General features: G+C 31.6%; 1 protein-coding gene and 1 long non-coding RNA gene across 3 annotated transcripts in view; one reads left to right on the forward strand and one right to left on the reverse strand.

The window, feature by feature from the left end:
• Positions 1 to 18559, reverse strand: part of LOC105669131 (uncharacterized) — a 30254-nt gene extending 11695 nt beyond the window's left edge. Inside the window, exons 1-4 of one of the 2 annotated variants that reach the window (XM_012361911.2) lie at positions 18419 to 18559; positions 8195 to 8274; positions 7279 to 7357; positions 1370 to 1542 (exon numbers count right to left, since the gene is read on the reverse strand). In XM_012361911.2, coding sequence (XP_012217334.1) covers positions 1370 to 1542; positions 7279 to 7357; positions 8195 to 8274; positions 18419 to 18441 — 355 coding nt within the window. In that variant the 5' untranslated portion in view covers positions 18442 to 18559. Of the gene's footprint in view, positions 1 to 1369; positions 1543 to 6770; positions 6912 to 7278; positions 7358 to 8194; positions 8275 to 18418 lie in introns of those variants that run through there. The other variant, XM_067347262.1, reaches the window with a different exon arrangement.
• On the forward strand, positions 2441 to 22188 carry LOC136997170 (uncharacterized). The gene is made up of 4 exons (XR_010887986.1): positions 2441 to 3004; positions 18625 to 19995; positions 21314 to 21492; positions 21575 to 22188. It is a non-coding gene; the product is annotated as an uncharacterized lncRNA (long non-coding RNA).
• Positions 22189 to 22572: the final 384 nt, after the last annotated feature.

Below are 22572 nucleotides of genomic sequence, written 5' to 3' on the forward strand. Positions count from 1 at the left end.
ACACACACACACACACACACACACACACACACACACACACACACACACACACACACACACACAACACACACACACACACACACACACACACACACACACAAGTGATCGAGTGATCATTGAAATATTTTGAGGTCAGCGATGTCGAAAGGTACTATCTGGCAACCACTGCCCATAAGAACATGGTTGCTTTCTTCGGCCTTCTCACTTTCATATTTTTGTTCGGATTCTTTTCCCGGAGATGGGCTACCAGTTACTTGCCTTTCCCTCTCTTTTAACACGTGCCCGCGTGCTCGTCAAAAGTAAATCTTAGAATGGTTAAAATATAATAAAATATAAATTTCACTCTCATTTAATTTATGCAAAAATATTAATTTTGTCTTTTTATTATTTTAAATAAAGCTATAAATTCTAAAAATGATATTAAAAAATATCTATATTTGAAAGAAAGTCGTTAAAAGTCAATATAAACGACTTGAAAACAAGAAGCATTTGAAAAACTGCTGTTATAGTTATAACATTATAATACAGTGAAACTTACATTATATTAATCAATTTGGGCGTTTAAAATGAATATCTAATATTTGTAAAATATTTCTAGATTCGGGTAATTTATCCATAATTTGCAGAAATACAATTTTTTTTAAGTTGACCACAAATTTGGAAAAAACGAGAAATGTGAGCTTTGCTTCTGTACAATATTATTAATTTATTATTATAAATAACTTATTATAAATTATATGGTTCATTTATAGCGAAAAAGTACGCGAAGAGAGCTAGGAGAAAGAAATTTTTCTTTCCGGATAAATGCAAGTGTGCAAATGCTGTGTGACGGTGTTACGTGGAACGAGCACGTAACGGTCGGTATGAAACGATCAAATTGTCGTTAAGATCTTTCATTTTATAGTTTTCACACACATACGTGCATTGAAATGTCGCAATTGATATATGGCGCATCGCACAGGCGAGAGAGGATTCACTCGCGGGGCTCCATTGCAACGGGGTCTCCCGAGCACGCGCGCGCACTTTCCTGCATGCTAATCCGTCCTTTTTAAGGACCGAAGATCTCCGCACGTGCTAGCGAGCACGTCGAAATGAATCTAGGCTTGCCCGTGCACCGTTCAACTAGAAGCACGCACGTTCCAATTTTCACTTTCTACTCTCGATATTCTAGAGAACCGCGCGATTGCAGCCAACAACATTATTACGATACTTTATCACAACAATTCTATTGTATATATATATTGAAAAATAATACAATACCATTGTGATTTTAAATAATGTTTAAATAATGTTTGTTTGAAATAATTTAATATTTACTTTAAACAAATCAACGCGTCGACTGTAAGATTAATAATATGCACATTCTTACCATCCGAGTACGCCGATGGCAGTAATTTGAGGAACGGGAAACCTCTGGCACCCCATGCAGGATGTCTGATATTATTGCACGCACCGGAAGGCGTTCTGTATTTGCTCGGTGGACACGGCCTTTCTGATCGGATCTTGCAGTGTGTGTTCGCTGACTGTATTCTGTTTGTTCGTCTGAAAAAAGACAAATATCGCCCGTTTGAGCACTTTTCAAGCAATATAATCGATCGAACGATAAAATGGAAGGGATTTTGACTGTGCATAATTAAGAGAAAAATTTACATTCCATAAAACGTGGCGAAAAATTTTTCATTTTCCTATGCAAGTGCGATACGTAAATACGTGCTTTCATTTGGCATGGAAGAACGGAATTTATTAGCCATTCTCATCAGAAGTCGAACGTCCTTCCTGTTCCACTCCCCTTCCTCCTTTTTCTCACGCTCGGGCGCGTGCTTTTACCTTTATGCTCGAGGAAACGCACTGCCGCACGTTAGTCAATCAGCAATGTCGGCATTAGAGACACGAGGAAGGTTTCTCGTATGACCATTGCGATATTTTCTTTCCTCGACCTCGAGAAGGCGACCGGTTGATTGCAAAGATAGCATGCATACAGGATACCGCGCGATATGCTCTACACCATGACCATGATCATTGCAGTAAATGTCGCCGACTCGAGATGCGTGCAATAACTCGTCAATCGAGTCAATGTGTGAGAAACCTGTCCTGTCTGATCTGAAAAAGTTGCTGGAACTGCTGACGTATGAATGATTTCCGTTGCTCTGCGGTTTGCGATTTACGTTTTCGTATTTAAGAGTAAATGAACGATAGACCGGTTTTTTTCATCCTTTTAACTATTAAGAAACAAAAATGTTTGAGATTTCCCAAAATAATGTCTATAAAAAAGCAATTTATTTTATGATACGTAAAGATTCCATATATTTTCTTTTTCAAGATGCTGAATTTAAATTTGCAGTAAAAATTTTTGGAATTTCCAATCGTCCGCCCCCAAAAAAATGCAAGAATAAATTTAATTAAAAATTTTTTTAATAAGCTTTAAGAATCGTTAAGAGGATGCTGAAGTCATATTGTTACCGACCGAAACTTCAATTTTCTAAAAAGGGTGGCGTTTTTTATTGCTTTAATAGAATTACAAATCCTTTGGTGTAAATAAAGTACATATGCTAATCTTTCGGCAGTTGGTCAAATTTAAACCAAAAAATAAAAAAAATTTTTGAAAATTTACCGACAATGTCACCTCAAAGAATTATATCTTTTATATCAAAATTATACTGCTTCAATCTGCAAAACAAGACCATGTGCCGAAGAAGAGCGTATGAAACAATAATGGAAAACCAAAAAAATAGAGCTTAGAGACTTATTTTCAAAACGCCACCCTTTTCCAGATTTATGTAAAGCATGTGTGCAATATAGAAAGAATAAGGTAAAAAAGAGCTATAGATTAGTTCCGAGATTTTGGGATAGAGGCGCTATACAGTTCTCAGTGCTATCTGTCATATACAGAATCTTTTAGGTTAGTTATGTGTGTGTTAGTTGTGCGTGTGTGTGTGTTTGGGTTATGTGCTACGAAACCCGGCTGAAAAAAATGGGTTGAAGGCACTCTGAAGGATAAAAAAGTGTATGTATTATACATAAATTTTGCAACATTTTTGCAAACATTTATATTATTTAATTACATACATTCATATTCTAATTTCTACAAAATACTTTTATTCATGTGCTTTATGTGTATATATTATGTATATTCTGTGCTCCATATTATGTATATTCACATCAAAGTATCTATGTAAAATTAACTTTTTATATCATCTTGTATATTGTATATCATTTATATGAATATCATTTTGTATATTGTATATATTTTTATAATAAATGTATATGTCATATAACTTATTTATAAAGCATGAAATATAAAGGTATTTTTAGTTTCTTGTATGTATCATTTGTAAAAAAATCTTGATAAAAAAAACATTAATTTTGTGACTTGCAATTATCTGTTTCAATATATACTTCTTTTAAATACTTACAACTAGCCTTATTTTATGCGTTTTCCTTGGTATCTAAAATACACATCAAAATATAAAATTAATTTCTAGTTCAGTAGAAAAAAAACATTGTAGTCTTACACCAGAAAGGAATGATAAAATATCATGTATATGTAATAACAAATAAATCACTTTTCCACTGACATTATACACAACTTTGCAGAAATAAATTTATTCTGTGAATTTTGAATGTGTAGTGCAGTTTAAAACACACAGTCGAAATATATCTATATTTTTGAAATAATAATTCTGATTTTTCATGAATCACAGTGGTTTTTTAAAATGTTCAATTTTAACAGTTTTTATTGGATTGTACTTTAGACAATATTATATTTTGCCATTTCTCTCTGTTGTAAGACAAGAATGTTTCGTTTCTACTGTAATAGAAATACATTTTCGATTTTGATACGTATTTTAAATACCAAGTTAATCACATAAAATAAGGCTAAGTGTAAGTATTTAAAAGAAGCATATAATGAAACAGATTATTGCAAGTCGCAAAATTAATGTTGTTTCTTTTATCAAAATTTTTTTACAAATGATAGACACAAAAAAATAAAAATATCTTTATATTTTATGCTTTAGAAATAAAAAATATGGCATATATCATATACATTTATTGTAAAAAGAGTATACAAAATGATGTCAATTTCTTAGAAAAATATTTTGATATAAATATAGATAATGTGGAGCATATAATATACATTATATATATATATATATACATAAAGCATATGACGTAATAAAAGTATCTTACAATAAAGAATAAGACAAGCCAGAGGCGGTTTCCTCGTGGACTGGCAATTATATAATAAGACAAGCCAGAGGCGGTTTTCTCGTGGACTGGCATTAGAAAACTCTTATTCTTGTCTTCAAGCCAGAGGCGGTTTCCTCGTGGACTGGCAATATAGAATAAGACAAGCCAGAGGCGGTTTTCTCATGGACTGGCAATATAGAATAAGACAAGCCAGAGGCGGTTTTCTCGTGGACTGGCATTAGAAAACTCTTATTCTTGTCTTCAAGCCAGAGGCGGTTTCCTCGTGGACTGGCAATATAGAATAAGACAAGCCAGAGGCGGTTTTCTCATGGACTGGCAATATAGAATAAGACAAGCCAGAGGCGGTTTTCTCGTGGACTGGCATTAGAAAATTCTTATTCTTGTCTTCAAGCCAGAGGCGGTTTCCTCGTGGACTGGCAATATAGAATAAGACAAGCCAGAGGCGGTTTTCTCGTGGACTGGCAATATAGAATAAGACAAGCCAGAGGCGGTTTTCTCGTGGACTGGCATTAGAAGAAAATTCTTATTCTTGTCTTCAAGCCAGAGGCGGCTTTGTCGTGGACTGGCAATATAGAATAAGACAAGCCAGAAGAGATCTTTCGTGAGCTGACAATTTTAAATAAATATAATCAGAGGCGATCTAACGTCAGCTGACAGTTTAGAAGAAAGAGAGCTAAAGGCGATTTATTCGTGAACTGGCAAATTGTAAGAAATATTGTCAGAGGCGATCTATCATGAACTGACAATTTTAAATAAATATTGTCACAGACGATCTAACGTCAGCTGACAGTTTAGAAAAAAGAGAGCTAAAGACGATTTATTCGTGAACTGGCAAATTGTAAGAAATATTGTCAGAAGCGATCTATTGTGAGCTGACAATTTTTAATAAATATAGTCAGAGGCGATCTAACGTCAGCTGACAGTTTAGAAAAAAGAGAGCTAAAAACGATTTATTCGTGAACTGGCAAATTGTTAGAAATATTGTCAGAGGCGATCTAACGTCAGCTGACAGATTTGAAGAAATACGTATTTATTTTAGTTAGCAATTTACTGCACGTGTGGTCTGTTTATATTTTATCAGATAATTTATAAGGTCATTTAACCTTTTTTCTCGCAATTGAAATTCTATCGTATGGCTGAATGATGTACATACGAGACAAAATAGACTTATACAAGGTGTCTAATAGATATAAGTTAGATATGATAAAATATTTTATTTGAAAAATGTATGTATAATACTATATGTCTAATTGGAAAAATATGTTATATGCTTTTCCTATTTTTATTCTTATGTAACAAATACAAAATAAATAAATAAGTTAATTAATTATTGAATACATACATATACATATTGAATATAGTTATCTTTATTTTGTATTTTATATAACTGAAATAATATATACTTTCATTATTTTAGTCATTATCATATAAAATACAAAATAAAGATAACTATTTATTGAATATATGTGTATATGTATATATTAATTAATTGATTAATTAGTTATTTAGTATTTACTACATAAGGATAAAAGTAAGAAAAGTATATGACATTTTTCTTCAATGATATATATAGTATTATATGTATATTTTTTATTTATTATTTTGTCATATTTAGTTTGTATTTATTTGACACCTTGTATACGCTTATGTTTTCTCGGACATTATATTGCAGCTTTGCGACGAAATTTCAGTCGAGGAAACAAGCGCAAGCATCGTTTGTTTACAAACTTCCGATGACACACGTACACAGACCACACGTCAGTGTAGTGAGTCACCACTACAAACAAATGCGTACACACGGACCTACGCGGCATAGGTCCGTAGGCTGCGCCGATAATGTCATTTCATTTTTAGTACCATCGAAATGATGGCGCTTTCGCGTCGGAGTTCGCCCGTCACTTCAGCATCCTCTTAAATTTGAATATTTAAATGTCAAGTTTGGATTTAAAAACTAAAAATTTTGGGATGTAATTTCATAAGAAAAAAGTAATTTCTCAAATTTGCATCTACCATGTTAGATTTAACATATTGATTCCAAAATTATGACGAGAAATCCGACATTCTAAAAAATCTATAAACATATTATTTTGAAGAAAGTATTACACATGTAAAATTTTATTCCTCTTTAATGCAAATCTCCGTTATGCATGTTGGTTTCTGTTCAAGTTTGAGGGAGAGAGAGCGGAGAGAGAGAGAGAGAGAGAGAGAGAAAGAGAGAGAAGAGAGGAGGGAGAAAAAAGAAATTGTGAAGACTACATATGTATACAGCAGTGCAAATTATAATTTTCACAGGTGCCATCCTGTTTCTTTCGCGTAAAATTCTGATATATCGATATTCACATCATTCATGATGACAACAGATTACATCCGCGTACGATTTTACGGCAATTTCATGTTAATTATTGTGAATAAATACTAAACCATACAACGTTGTGTAAACTATTAACGCGCCGACTATCTAGCCAATTTCCGTGACTGGTAGACATCGCAAAACAGTGATTCATTAATTAAAACCCACATCGTGCATATATTATTAAAAGCTATATATTTTTAGAACTTACCGAATTTTGACGAAATTCCTGAGAGTAAGAATTCTTTTCAAGTTTTTTTTTTGCAAGATACGCGAAAGTGAATTCGAAGGACGCATTTTTGTTAAAATCAACATAATCTTCGCGGTATTTGACATGACGCAAAGTATAAGCATCATCATTAGCATTCGTTGTCATTTGCATTGCATACATCTAGTAAAAAAAATCGAGATTTTTTGTATAAATCTGATGCACTTTATTTTAATCTAACATTATCTAATATTATCTAATATTTAATTTTAATTTCAATTTAATGTATTTATCAATACGTGCCAAATCAAAATTCAAGGTAAAGAATAAATTGAAGAATTAGTTCTAATACACCATTTACATATTCATCTATTTATATCTATTAAGTTTCAGTTAATTGTATAATATAATTGAAAAATATGTGCGTTTTCATCGGAACGCATTAGAAATTTATAATTATATAATAAATCTTTTTTAGCAAGCATATTCTCGAGAATGAAGAGTAACTTACGATCGGTACGCGAATCTCTCTGCTTCAATTGCCGAACGTGCTCTCGCTTGCAAGTCATGATCTATCCCGTAGACGTATTCTATAACAAAAGATGTACAAATCGTTACAAATCTTTAATTAATAATACTAGTCTGCAAAATTCAGCATTTCTTTTTGTTATCTGGAAGAGTCGTTGTGTCGAATCCCTATCCGATCTGTCTTGTACAAAGCCTCAAACAAAAATTTTATTCAAAAATTTCGATCAATTTTTAATAAAAAATCAGTCTGTCCAGATGTATTACGATTGCCGCTGCACCTTGTATTTTTTTCTACATATTTGGAACAAAAGAATTTGAAATAAAAGGTTCTTGGGAGCAATATATTGCTCCAAAATTAAAGTTGCTGCACCACAATATAGATTGCCAAGCAAAACGAAAAATACCACGTTTAGAATAATTACATTAGTAAACAATGATTACGGCAATTGAAATTATAAATGAGGAATTTCCTCTGTTCTGATTCATGACGTAATCTTACGACGTTACATTTCAAGCGTCTCGTAAGTCGATTTATGTGCCGACGTGAGAGCAGTCTCACTATTGTCCTCCGTTTCCTTTAAATATGCAATATCAACTAGCTTCCTTCATTACGTAATTAGCATTTCGGTAATTTTTCGACACTGCTAAATATACAGCAAAATCGATATGTCAATATCAAACTGATACGTTTTAGGAAATACGTGTATGTGTCACGAGTAATCTGATATTACTTTACGACGACATAAAAATCTATAAATATATGCATTATTTTACTTTATATGTACTTTGATTTAACTCATTTTGTTAGTTTTAATATAATTAATGTATTTTTTTTAGAATTATTCATATTAAGTATTCAATATAATACATAATATTTGCATGTGGTCAAGTACACTCACCGGAAATACTAAATTCGCTGACTGTCGACAATATCGTTGGCACTGCGATAACCAATGTACACAGCAGTATCGAGCTGCTTCTGAAATCAATATAAAAATTGTATTATTTATTTATTTCATTTAAATTTATGAAGTCTCATTATTAAAAAATGTAGATTTGTGCAAATTACTTTTCATCATATCTTGGGAATGAATTAATTTAATTTTTTATACTGAAAAGCATGCTTAAACGAAAGTGTTCTTATTTTTACGTAGCCTGCACAAACATCAATTGGAAAAAATTGGAATTACAGTGGCAGAAGGCGTAACGTAATTTACTAATTGTAAGATAATTATCATTGCTCATAACACTGCATGTGATGCAATGCTAAGCAAGCTCATAGCATAAAAAATGGTTCATTCTGAGTGCACTAGATTTCTATGTTTCTAAATACACAGTATGTCTTAAGAATAACAGAATTGACATTATATAAAATATTGTAAAATCAGGAAATGTATGTATTTAGTATGAGATTATATATATTATTAACGACGAGAATTTTTTTAAATATAATTTTTCGTACAATTGTTCAGAAAATTAAGATAGAAACATAAAAATAAAAAAGATATTTATCACAAAATTTTAAAATACATATATATTTAGTTATTTTTCGACATAATCATTATAAATCATAAAAATTCATAATATATGAATTTCAAATTTCAAATTTTAAATTCATAATATATGAATTTTTGTATTTCCATTTTTGTATTTCATAAAACTCTGCTGCTTGTATATGTATGTGTATTAAGAGTTCTTACTCGATTTTGTGATAAATATTTTTTCTAGTTTTTCTTGCGTTTGTATCTTTACTTTCTAGACAACTTTCGTAAAATAATATTTAATACAATAATTTTTTAACGATAAAAAAATCAATACAAAAGGAAAAGTAGAGCCAACATTAAAAAAAAGTCGTCCGATAAAAATATCTTTGAAAATGTGGCGTTCAACATTGTTGCGAAGGCTTCCAGATATATATATAGTCATATGTACTTTCTCTGTGAAAAGAAAAGAGAAAAAAAAAAGAAAGATCAGGAGCAAGTGAGTGAATTCGCCGCGTTCTCGTACGCGGGAATCCACTTGCTCGTTTCGACCGGTGTTTATTCCGGTCTTGATATACTCTCGATCTCATACACAAAACATTGACATTTATTTTTATATAATTCCAGATTGCTTCCATCAATCATATTTCATACGAATTAATATAAAGAATCTAATAATGAGTCAATAAAAAATGATATAAACAAAATAGAAAAATTTTAGAAATAAGTAACACTGTATTATTAATATAAAATTAATTTAAATTTGAAATAAATTTGTAATTGTTTTTAGAGAGAGAGATAAATATTGCTGATTAATTAGGTAATAAGTATTTTTAAAAATATTCTTGAATATTCTTCAAATTTAACACAAAGTTCAAAAAGTGTGTACCAAAATTATCAGATTTACAGAAAAGTTTTAATGTTTTATATATACATATATCAATAACTCGCTAATTAAATCTTTGATAAATCAATATCGAACTAAAAGGACTAATTTGCACAAAAAATATTTTTTTCTATTGATCGCGATTTGCACTAGAAATACTACGCGCGCGCGTGTGCGTGTTTACTTATTCGTGTGAAACAATACAAACACACGATCTATATGCATTTCGAACATATCTGAGGAAAAAAGATTACAGATTATGTACGATATGTTGAGAACCGCTGTTGTCTCGCCGGTTGTCCGCTTTCAACAATAATACACTTAAGTAAGTGGACGGACATGTGCCTTCGTCACTCAATAAACACCTGCGGGCGAATCGAAATCAATCGATGAACTAGGAGTTTCGAGTTTCCGAAGTGATAGATTAAGCTACGTACATCTCTGTTGCATATTATAGCGCGTTATCATTTTAATCTCTTAAATATTAACGCATATATGCGTTATTTCAAAGTATTTTTGTAAAAATGTGATGAAAAAATACTCATCTTTATATTCTATTATTTGTAAGTTTTTCAACTCGCTAAATTCGAATCTCTGATCACATAATTTTAAATTTATTGTGGCAGATTTAATATAGTAGAAGCAAATTGAAATCATATATACGCATACAATATACACACGTATAATGATTCATTTTTGATAATGCAATTTTGAAAGAGTCGAATTTTACATATAGAAATAAATAAAAATGTAAAATAAAAGTACTAAGTTCTATACTTTTTGTTTCTGTTTTTGAAAATCGAAATTTAAATATAAAAAACTAGTTTTCTTATATTTTTTGCCTAGTTTATATAAAATTTGTGTATATGTGTGATAAATAACACATACTTCAATCAAAATTATCTATGTATGTATACATAGTAATATATAGTATTCTAAATTTTCTTATTCTTAAAATCAATTTTTTAATTGAAACAAAGCCTTAGACAAAAAAATTTTATTCTACGTCTTCAATTGATTTTTTTATACAGTATTATCTGTCCGGTGATATTAATTTTTCATTAATAATAGATCAACCTATGCAGTGCGATATTATTGCTTTACGAGATAAACTACATGAGCATAAATAGCAGTTACTTTCCTCTTTATGCCGCAAGAGATTGCAATCATAAGGTGCAATAATGTGTGTGTACGCTCACACACAGTTATAATTCAGTGTCAGTAGGTCAACGGAAACTGGAGAAATCTTTCTCGTGAGGCCGATATGCACATATATATGTCCTCGGAATCTCGCGCCTCAGGCAACAGTGGCCATACCACCAAAAAATATTGCTTGAAGGTGCACCTCATGTGACCGGAACTCGAATTCCATCGAAAAGGATCGAAAATTTATTTGACAGATTCGTAAAAGTCGGTTGTTTTTTTACCATCTTTTTAATTAGCACCGTTTACTATAAAGTACCATAAAAAACAATTTAATTTCAAGTACATATTTTTTACTCATTTTTTGCTCATGGATCCTCTTCTTCTTTAGTTTTTTTTTCTTTTTGAAAACAACATAACAATTAATAAAAGTAACGTATAAGCAGTCTCAATCATAAATAATTATACGCTTTCCTATCAATAGATTGGATATATCAATAAATGTTTATCAAACATTTTTCAATTTATCAATCATAAAAAATCATTAAAACAATTTTTTTTATATTATGCAACTTAATTTTTCAATGGTGCTGTCACAAGACAAATATCAAGAAATTGTAAGAAATTTTGAAGCATCGCAGATCGTGAATTTCTATACTCAAAATATTTGTTAATAAATCCTATAGATATATCTAAAAAGTTTGTCAATCTAATTGCGTTACATTCTATAGATTTGTAGAAATCTCATACATAAAAATAATAATTAATGTCATTTATACATAACCAAAACTTTCCTCGGAATTAATTATGTTATACACTGTATAATAAGACGTTCAGCAAAGTTCAGAGTTTAAATTATTATTATTATTCAAATGAGAAAGAGAAAATAATGTATTAATAATAAAGAGAAAATTCTGAAAAATGTGCACAATTTAGGACATCAAGGCAATAAAAAACATCAAGGCTGCAAATTTACGAGTATGCTCGAATAAATATCCTAATAAATATCCTCATAGAGTACGTCGTTATAAATAAATATAAGTGTTAAATTCTTCGAGGCGATAAGTAGCGAATAATGATGATCTCAAGGAAGTGTACGCGGGTGAAAGTGCATATGGGGCATTCGCCTGGAGAACGTCTCGGAAGCACATTCGCTTATGAGAAAAAAAGCCACTGTTTACCGGTCACAGAATACTACGTTTTTGCGAGACCGCCGTCACGGATTCTTAAATGACCATTATGACAACTCACAATTATGACACTTTAATTATAATTTGTAAAAATTGATATAAAACAATTGCATATAAAACGAAAGTTACATTTTTTGTAAAAGAATTTGAAAAGCAAGATCGTCACGGAGTTTCGATGGATTTGGATCAAAAATTCAAATTGTTAATTGATAAAAAAATGTATAATTTGTTAATTTTTTTTGTCGAAAAAAATGATAGCATAAATATCGCATCTTTCGACACTTTGATAAAAATTTCATCACATTGACAAAAATTCGATCAATTTGAATAGAACGTGATCATTTTGTAAATTAAGTCTGCGCGCGCCAGAGAACATTCCTAAACGAATTTTTTTTATCTTATAACAATGCAGACTGCTGTACGTAATCCACTCGATAACATTGTCATCCTGCCTTTGTCTTCTTCAATTTATTGTGTTCGATTTAACAAGACAAAGAAAGCGATAAAAATCAGAAGCGCTATTGTCGGGGCGCATGAATTATTTATTAATTAATATATTATGTGAAAAACGTTTTGGCCACAAATGCGAGCTCTTTAGTTTGAAAAAAATATAAAAAGAAAGGAAAAGAGATTACATAAAAAAAGAATTAACTCAAATAATTAATGCAACAATGATTAGACTCGTTGATCGCACGAGCAACACCGATCGGTGCAACCTGTCAGAGCAAAGTAATGTGATATAACAATATTTGTACGTAACAAGGATTCAAGAATGCATCCTTTTGAATACGGAAGATTTTTATCCAAAATCCTAACACAGCGTCAATCAAAATCATGATTCTCAACATCTTGTGATTAATAACAATCAAATATGAATCGTTTATTTTAACATTGTCATGATACCTAATTCTTGCAGTCGATTTTACACACCACATTACACTGCGAAAACCTCAGCAGCGAATCCTTCCGCACTGTTTCAAGACGACTGACCCTGTTTTAGCTAGCGCAGGCGAAATAAAAAGCCGTATTTTTAACTGATTAGAAATTTTCCGAAATACTGAACGGAATAATGAAGAAAGAAGAAACACCATTGCAGTACTTTTCTAGAATGCGATTTCTAGGAAGCCACCCTGTCGAAGAGTCTTTAGGCATTCTTTAACGATGGAGAAAATCATATGTAGTAGGTACTCATTAACTAAAAGAACGCTCATGATTAGCTCAAAATTCTTTTGGTGAAATCTAAGATGTGAGAAGGTAAGAATGCACGATCTAACGTCTTTCTTATAAAATATAAATAACTTCAGACTATTATTTATATAAATAAAATTTTTATTATTTTATATCCTTCTATATAGAAGCCTACCGCGTGATACGACATAATCGGAATGAGTTCATTATTACGAGAATGAATCATAAGTCAATTATAAATCGTCGGAAAAATAAGAAACGGATTTGTAAATACAAAGAAAGACCTTGTACGTCAGAAACTTTCAATTTCTCAAAAAACTAACCAAAAAAATTTATACAGATAAAAAAAGGAAGCCGGTAAATTAGGACTTTGTTAAAACGCATTAAAAAAATATTTTTTTTTACGAATAATAATTTTATTTTATTTTAGATATTTAAAATTAAATCCAATTTTTAAAAATTTTTTATCATCATCATTAATTTCACATAGAAATTTTTTTATAATCATTGTTAATAATTTAATGCATTTTATTATAAATTATAATAGGTATTATATATTTTTTATCATGGTGATTTACAAATTTATAAATAAAATGTAATAGATTATAAATAAAAGTATAAAGAAAAGTTCCAAGAAGAGGCGAAGATGACCTCTCGATGCATAGATTTGTCAGCGAGAAAGTTAAGCATTGCAATTACTCGTAGCTTTTTATCATATGACCGAGGCGTAATGTTTCATATGACGATTAATAAGACACATCTGCACCTTAAGACTGCGGAAATGTCCACATACGATTTCGATAAATGAGAACGGAGGGAGAAACTTTCGAAATTCGTATACGGCGTGAACTTTCATCCCGACCGGAGAGGACGGGATTTATAAATGGATGGCAATGTTGGGTGGATCGGCGACTGGTTCGTCGTACGCGTGTACAAGGAGGACCGATAATAAAATGACGATATTCGTACATGCGTAATTGCGTGCTTATAAAGAGAGCTTTACTTTCTATAAAATAAAGATTCTATTATCAATGAAAAGCGAATCTCATACACTCGCGCTTTTGCTCAGCTCTTCTTCGTGTTTTAGAAAGTAGCGATTCGGTGCGCGCGCGCGTGCTTACGTTTCGCCTCGCTTAATCGAGAACTTTGTAGATATCGATGATTACGTAAACACACTACGATCAAGCTCTAAACGAAAAGATAATGTTCAAAAATCACGTTTTATCGGTCAAGTGATCAAATCGACATAAACCAAGACGGACGTTGCAAAATGTTATTGCATTTTTATTACTCCAAATTTTAAAATAAAAATTAAACTTCTTTTTATACAAAACAAAAAAATAAACATAATTCTCTGTTGTTTTATTTGGATCCATTTCCGAAATATTAATACAATAATATATAAAGGTCAACCGATCGTCTAATCCTGCGATCGGGACAAGAAAACAGATGTCTGAAACAGTCGTGCCGTGCATGAAAAAGGTTCCTTGCTTTCTGCATACTATCTTTCTTTTGCGTGAGATTTATTCTATACGAAGATATGGGCAAGATTGCGACAGTAATGTGGACAGAGTGAGGAACTCATCACCGGTAGCCTCGAGAGAGAGAAAGTGCATGATTCGCGTGACGCTTGTTTGTATAAGAACGTAAGCACGGTGTTATACGTCCGTACAATCTCCTAGCGATCCTAAATACCGCCATTCTTGTTATAAATAGTAAAACAAAAATCGAATTTACAAAGTCTGTAAATAAAATTTTCTAATATTTTAATTGTTGGTTGAAACGGGTAGAAAGTAGAAAAAATCCAGCGATATTAAATCCAAAGATCTTTTTTTTGAAAGACCGTTTTACATTCTCCACAATCGATCTAACGCCCGAGAAAATATTCAGAAAATTTTGCATCATGTAGTAGTCGCATGATGATACCTCATTTCTCGCTACGCATTCAAATCAATATCTTCGTCAACAAGTTCTGCTAATGAGTTTTGGAGATAATTGAAATAAAATGAAAGCGATTTTTGCCAGGCAAAGTGAATAATAGCTGTTGCGTTAATTTAGATCACTTGTAATTTTAAATGTAACCTCAATCAGAAAATAATACATAAGAGAAAAAAATATGAATTGTGCAATATCAGAATTGTAATCTGCAATTTAAATTATTCTTTTCTAGTTGTTGCGTGAAATTGACATAATACGGATGAAAACGATGATATCTCAATATCCGCAATACATAATAAGATTGTGGAATTTAATTTTGACGACTGATCCGACGTGTGCTGACAGGTGAATTTTTAATCATGATTTCTAGAGTAACTAAAGACGTCACTTCTCTTCTGAATTTATAGAAACTCTTTTGCATCCTAGATATCCTTGTCGAGTTCTAATAACTAATGATAATTGTAACCGGCGTTGGATAATCTTCTGTCTGGTTAATATTTTTTTACAACCTTGCTGCTACGTAATAATTATTGTTGGACCGTCCATCATAATCGTTGTATTTCTGTTGGCATTACAAGAGAATAATTACTATCGTTCGGACAGCAAATAATTTATTCATTTTCGTTTATGATAGTCTCACTGCTACTAGGAAAAAAAACACTATTGCATTTTAATACATAACTCCGTGTGTCTGATGTATCTTCCTTGTTCTAAAATTTAAGCTGGTTGACGGAGTATGATTTATGTTTGCGATGTAGTAAAAGAAATTCTTTTCTTGTAAACCGCAAGAAATAGAGCTTTGTGGCGAATAGTACTTAAAGCTATTTATGCAATAAAGACATTACTAGTTACCACACGGAATTCCACGTGGAAATAACGATTATGTTTATAATTGTAGTCACGATAAGAATAATAGCACTTTCAAACTTCACTGTTACTTTCTTTCTGCAATAATATGATCGTCGGTGATTGATTCTAAAAAGTGACCGCACTTCCTCTGAAATATTCGAGAAATACACAAAGATGCGAGCGCAAGAGCAAACAGAACAAATTAGAATATTTTATAACAACATTTTTCTTTTAAAAATTGTTTTGCAACATTTTCCCTGTTTATAATAAAATGTTTTATTGCTATTATATTTAGCCTATGTATTTCCACATACATCAATTATTTTATGGAAGAAAGTCACTAAAATTATTGAATATTAATTCGAAAGTAAATTATATAAAGTAATTATAAAAATATACTTTACATATATTGAATATTATAAAAAGTCTTCATATATCCTCATTCTCTGATTTTCACAATTTCTAAATTTATTTGAGAAATATATATATTATATAAATTATTTTAACACAAGTAAAAAGTGAAAAAATCACTATAAAGATTGAACAACTCGTTTGAACGACACGTTTTCCATAGAAAAAAAATTTTCAAAAAATATTGACCAAATAAAAAAATGTTTAAAACAAAAGTTGTTTGGATTAAAAAGTATAAAAAGATGATATAATAAGTAAGAAATTTCTGCAAAAAAATTTTGAAAAATTGAATACATATAAGAGAAAAATTTAAGTTGACCTTGTCCTAGCCTTGATGGAATTCAAGGCCTAATTGGGGTCACCACATTATGTCGTCTTGGTAACCAAATTCATCTGAAACTTCTCTCATTCATCAGAAAATATCTCGCTTTCGAAATATTTATAAACATTTTTTAAAATAAGACATCCTGTATGAAAACTTATTAAAATTAGAAATTTTATGTATAAAACACTCAAATCAAAGTTTGGAGTAATAAACAATTCTCGATCTTTGATTGATTACAGATTCATATTCATAGACCATTTAGCTATTCGATTTAATATTTCATGATTATCAATTTCGTGAATTCCAATTTAAAAAAAACCGGTTATTATTTAGAATTTATAGCCTATAAATAATATTTATATTCAGTAAAGTGTGATTCTTCAAAGACGAATAATGGCAGAGAAGGCAATTAGAATTAGATGGTTTATCAAACTATGATTATATAAGTCAAACAACAATGTAAATTAAATTTCCAAGTCATTGAATAATAAATTAAGCTGATTTCGAATCTTCTCATTTACTTAGAGATCTTCGTTGTCCAATTTAAGATAAAACTTCAACTTTATCCACTTCTTGAATTCTTATAACTTTTCCATGTTAAAATCATTGACATTAAAAATTGTAAAAGTTGTAAGATTATTCTAATCGATGACTTTTACCACGCAACCATCTAAATGTAAATAATATTTTGACGACGTAAAATGGGAGCGTCTGACTAATTAGCGACTTGTACTACTTGAATTCTCGGTCTACACTCGAACAAGGGAGTTTTCTTCAACTAACCAAAATTTCGCAAGCTCCAGTGACTCAATTATATAAAAATAGAAATTTTTCTTTTAAATTTTTTTGTAAAATTTACATAATATAAATGTTGAATATATTATAGATAAAATAATTGTGTATGCACATATATTAGGTACTAATTAAAAATAAAAAAATTTTTTAAATGCTGCATGTTTGCAAATGCGCTTTTATTCGTTGATATAATGATGTATAAAACAAACCGTAGAAGAGAAAAAACACAATAATAACAGATTGTTTTCTATTTCTGAATTGTACATTGTTGTAATAATTTTCTCACAAGTGTGAATATATTACGTTTAGAACTTATAGTTTTATTCAGAATAATAAAAAAATTGAAAATAAGTCCATTCACTTAAGTGAATGAGTATCGTTGGACTATTAGAAAGTTACTTTTACATGCGCTACTCCGGAACACACCATCCTCGTGACAAACGTTAACCCACTAATCATTTCCCACATAACTATCAATAAATTATCAGTGCCAATCAATGCACGTGTCTTACAAAAGAATTTTTGTCATTAAAAAAAAAACAATTTAAAAATTTTTTTCTATTTACACATATATGTGATAATTTTGAAATTTAATTTTGTCACACAGTGCTTTTAAATTCTTATAATTGTGCAATAATTAATGCAATTTTTGAAGAATTAGCACTTCAAAGAGTAATTTTTGTTTTTTAAAAATACAGTCGAATATCTCTGTTTTCAACACTGCTATTTTTTATGTTTTAATCTCTATTTTTAACATTTCTAACGTTTCTTTGTATAATTGAATATAAAATAATCTATTCTTAATAATTTCTCCTATGCTGCGGGAAAGTCTTAAGAATAGAGAGTTTGTCTCATCTCGACGTACTAATAATACAGAGATTCGATTGTAATATAATGATTAATTATTTAACTCTTACTTGACTCGGCCGACTGTCACCATTTCTATGTTTTTCCGGGTATCGTCCTCTGTATCTTCTTATATCTCTTATAGCTGCGTGCCTCTTCCGCGCACGCCGCGGTTTCTCCCGCCCTTGCGATCGCTATCGGCGCGGTGCAGCACGAAGATTCGGTAATTCAATGAAGAATCTTCCGCTCGTGCTCACTCTGCCTCTTATTCTTTCAGGTGTTACACGGATGCCGTGGTGTCGTATCAAAGACATCAAGAATTAAACACGTACCTCCAACGACTCTCCGGCGGATACTGAGACCCGTCGCTGAGAACGGTCGTGATAGCCTCCTCTTCGCGCAACCACGCGGCGAGTGAAAGCGAGAGGTACCACCGCGTCGAGTCGCCGTTCTCGAGGGAGAGCGACAATGCAGCTAAGCTTGGCCTAACGAGAGAGAAAGAGAGAGAGAGAGAAAGGGAGAGAGAGACTCAGAACAGCTCAACACGTCAGAATTGCCGCACCAAGCAAGAGCGAAGATATGAAAACACGACTGAATGACAGAGAAGAAATAAGCGCGCGCTCGGCTCGAGACATTAAAATCACCAAGCGGTGAGAGCGAGAAAGGGCAAGCGTTGCATCGCGCCCGGCAAGAAAGGTGCTGGAGCGAGGAGGAAGTTCTTAGCGTGGGAGGGTAGGGAAGGCTACTTATGCAAAAAGCCGTTTCGTACGACAGCAACGCGAAGGATAACAGGCCCCTCTTCACTACTCATCACAATTTATAAATGCGATAAACGAGAGTATCTTCTTACATCGCTTTCTTTCTTTCTAATTAGCCTTTGAATATCCGGGTCGAATTTGAATAACGCGTTGGAAGAAACGACCAAATTATACTTAATTCTTATTAATTAATTTTAATTTTTAATTTAAATTTATATTAAATAAAAATTAAATTAAAAATTATAATCAAAGGTCAATATAAATTCAAAATTGAAGGAGTAAATGAGAAGCAAAACGGCCAAGGCTACGTGTTCGTGCTGAATTTATATTGTTTTTATCTTGTTGTTTGTCAAGTTGTTTTTTCTCAGTTTTTATGAAATGGATACGAAAGATACATTTTGGAAATTTGCATTGCTGATTCTTTTGATAATTTCGTCTCTTATTTTCTTTTTTAATGAAAATTTAGAGTTTAACATTATAATTTTTCTTTCATTTCTAAAATCTTTAATTGTTGCAATTTCTGAAATGATTTTCAAGGTTGCATATAATTTTAAGTTTCCTCTATTTGCGCGATTAATAGAAGCAATTGGTAAAAACGATTTGTATTACAAAGCTCGTGGAAGGAAATGTCATTGATAATTGATTTTGAAATCTTTTTAGCAAAAACACGCAAGATAAGAAGAGATCCGAGAAAATGACTTAACGATATAACGCGAGGTGTCGATGAGGCATGCTGCAATTCGAGGAACGAAATTGTAGATCACCAAAATTCTCAGAAATCACGATGAGCAGAGAATACTGAGTAACTGGGAAAGACAGCGTTGTGCATCTAAGGAAACCGATCGCTAACGATGCTCGCACGCGATATTGTTGAACGGGTATTCTAACACGTAAATATTCTCTGTCGTTGTGATAAAAGTTGCGAAATTGGAAATTTATTGTGATATTTTTATCTCATATATAAGATAATATATGCTATGCTAGCAAATTTTGCGTTGTCGTAAGAATATGTTAGTTAATATATAGACAGCAAAGAGATTTGTTACGAATCAATAATTTTAAAAATTTTGTTAAAGTTGCCAATTATGTCGCTATTACCTATAACAAAGTGATTTTCATGCAATAGCAACAATGATTTCGTTGGATAACAAAATTCTTTTTCCCCGCAGTCTCATAAAAGATACGTTTGTAAGAGAGAGGGAGGGAGGGGGGGGAGGCGGAAGGAGGAGGAGAAAGAGAAAGAAAATGATTCTAGGGTTAACGATAAACGGTTTATGTTGTTTTGATTACTATTTGTGGTTACTAAAGCAAACTTCCAGAAACCTATCCACGTGTTAGTTGACCTTATCCAACATTATCGAAAAGACATGCTTCTCAGCAAACAAAAATGGATTAAAATGAATTGAAATTTTCAAACCATTTTTATCCATCTCAACCAGTTTCTGAATCAATTCATTGTAATGGATTCAAATAGATAGAAATATTTTGTTTCAATTATTTTCTGTACCAGATTTTTTTAAAACGAAATAAATGAAAGCGCTCTTAAAAATATATGATATGAAATATGAGTATAAGAATAATTTACAGTTGCACGAGGATTGCTTATTAATAGAGCCGCGATGTATGTGATAAAAAATTCAACATTATATATTAAATTAGACTAATACTACCGTATGAATGATCCATGTTGTACTTAATCATTAATTAAGTAAAGTGAAAGAAGAATCATGTCATTTTAATCCTGCATCATGGATTAAAATAGATTTAAAAAATTCGGAAACTTTAATTGGATAGAAATGGATTCAAAAAATCAGAATCTAAATTCGGCACGGACCAAACGAATCCATTTCAAATCCATTTTCGTTTGCTGGATTGATTTTTATGCATACAATCAATGAATTAATATAGTGTCCCGTATTTCTAATCCCGTTATTTTCTAGATACACTGCGTATCCCATAGAAATGTGTATGATAATATATGTTAAATATCTCTCTCTCATAATTTAAAATAAATGTTACTTGAGGTCACAACAAATGCGCAGAAACGAGTTATTACGTCAAACCGTATAGAATTAATTAATAACTATTTGCGCAATATATAAGACAATTGCAAATTGCAGTAATTAATAATTACCATTATTATTTACAAAATAATGTCCTTTTTTTTCAACAATCGATTATTTTCTATACTGATCATTGACGTGGAAGTCTTCGTTTTCTCTCGATCTTCTCGGATACCTGTACGATCAATTATTAACAAATCTCGTTTCTAACGAGGACACAAAAACAGCAATTGGGACATGGGGACGTGTCTTCGTTTAACCACAGTATTGCAGCGGAGGCGCGATGTCACGTCGTGACCTTGACCTTTAGGAAAAGAAAGAAGCGTGAGTCGAAAAGTATTCGTGGATATAATCTCCGGTTGTAAGGAGAGATCTTTCCCGTAGAAATCGTGAGATTAAATTATAGGCAAGAGGCGGAATTCGAAACTGAACAATGAAAGGTTGCGAGAATAACTGGGAGTTGAGAGTTGAGAGTTGAGGATTGATCGAAAGTTGAAAAGTGCAAAAGAACATTTGGATATTCAAATGGAGATTCCGTAAATTTCCACTCGCTGAATGTTTACTGCTTTTCTCCCTTTCTCTCTGGCCACATCAAGAAGGAATTTCGCAATCACTCGTTTCGATACATATTTATTTGTATTCGATAAGCTCGTGCGGAGTCGAAGAGATGCTGATGATTGGATATAAGGTGTGTGTCCTTGTCATGTACGAACTCATGTAAGTCCTTGACTAACTTGGAATTGAATTCCTTGGAAAAGGTATTGACCTCCTTTGTTCTGTGGCAATCGGGTTTAATAGCACTGTCGCGGTGACTAAACTTTTCCCAATCTTTAATAACCGATATCCTGTCGCTGCATGCGAGTGGATATTAAGCATGCTAAAAATCTCTCCTATTCTGCATGCGATTTCGCTCGCAAGATCTATTACTTTGTTGATGTTATATTTTTGCAAACGACATTTTCTCCTGCAATCCGTGTTCTCCGTTTTCTGTTTCATCCGCTAAATCCACACTCGGCTTCGAAAAGTCTGTATTAAATCAAGATTTTGAGAGAATAAAAAAAGAAATATGACAAAAGCAAATTTTGCTATATTTCTCAAAATTTTTGCATACTGTTAATGAAATTGAAACCTATTGTTTGTGTGACATAGCTGATAGAGCCGTTATGTTTTAATAAACCAGCTGAGAAAAGATAATAGTATTTTTGGCACATACATAATTCAATGATGTTAATTAATTAACTAAAATGCTGCTCTCTTAAAAGGCGCTAACAATAATTTATCTTTTTTATTTTTTACGACATAAAATGCCTGCATTATAGCTCGATATCAGTTATCATTGAATTAACTAGAGAAACTTAAACGGGGAAAGTATAATTGTTTTCATGTATAGTATATAATTATATT

Source organism: Linepithema humile, chromosome 1, assembly GCF_040581485.1.
Source record: "Linepithema humile isolate Giens D197 chromosome 1, Lhum_UNIL_v1.0, whole genome shotgun sequence".
In the NCBI taxonomy this organism is placed as follows: domain Eukaryota; kingdom Metazoa; phylum Arthropoda; class Insecta; order Hymenoptera; family Formicidae; genus Linepithema; species Linepithema humile.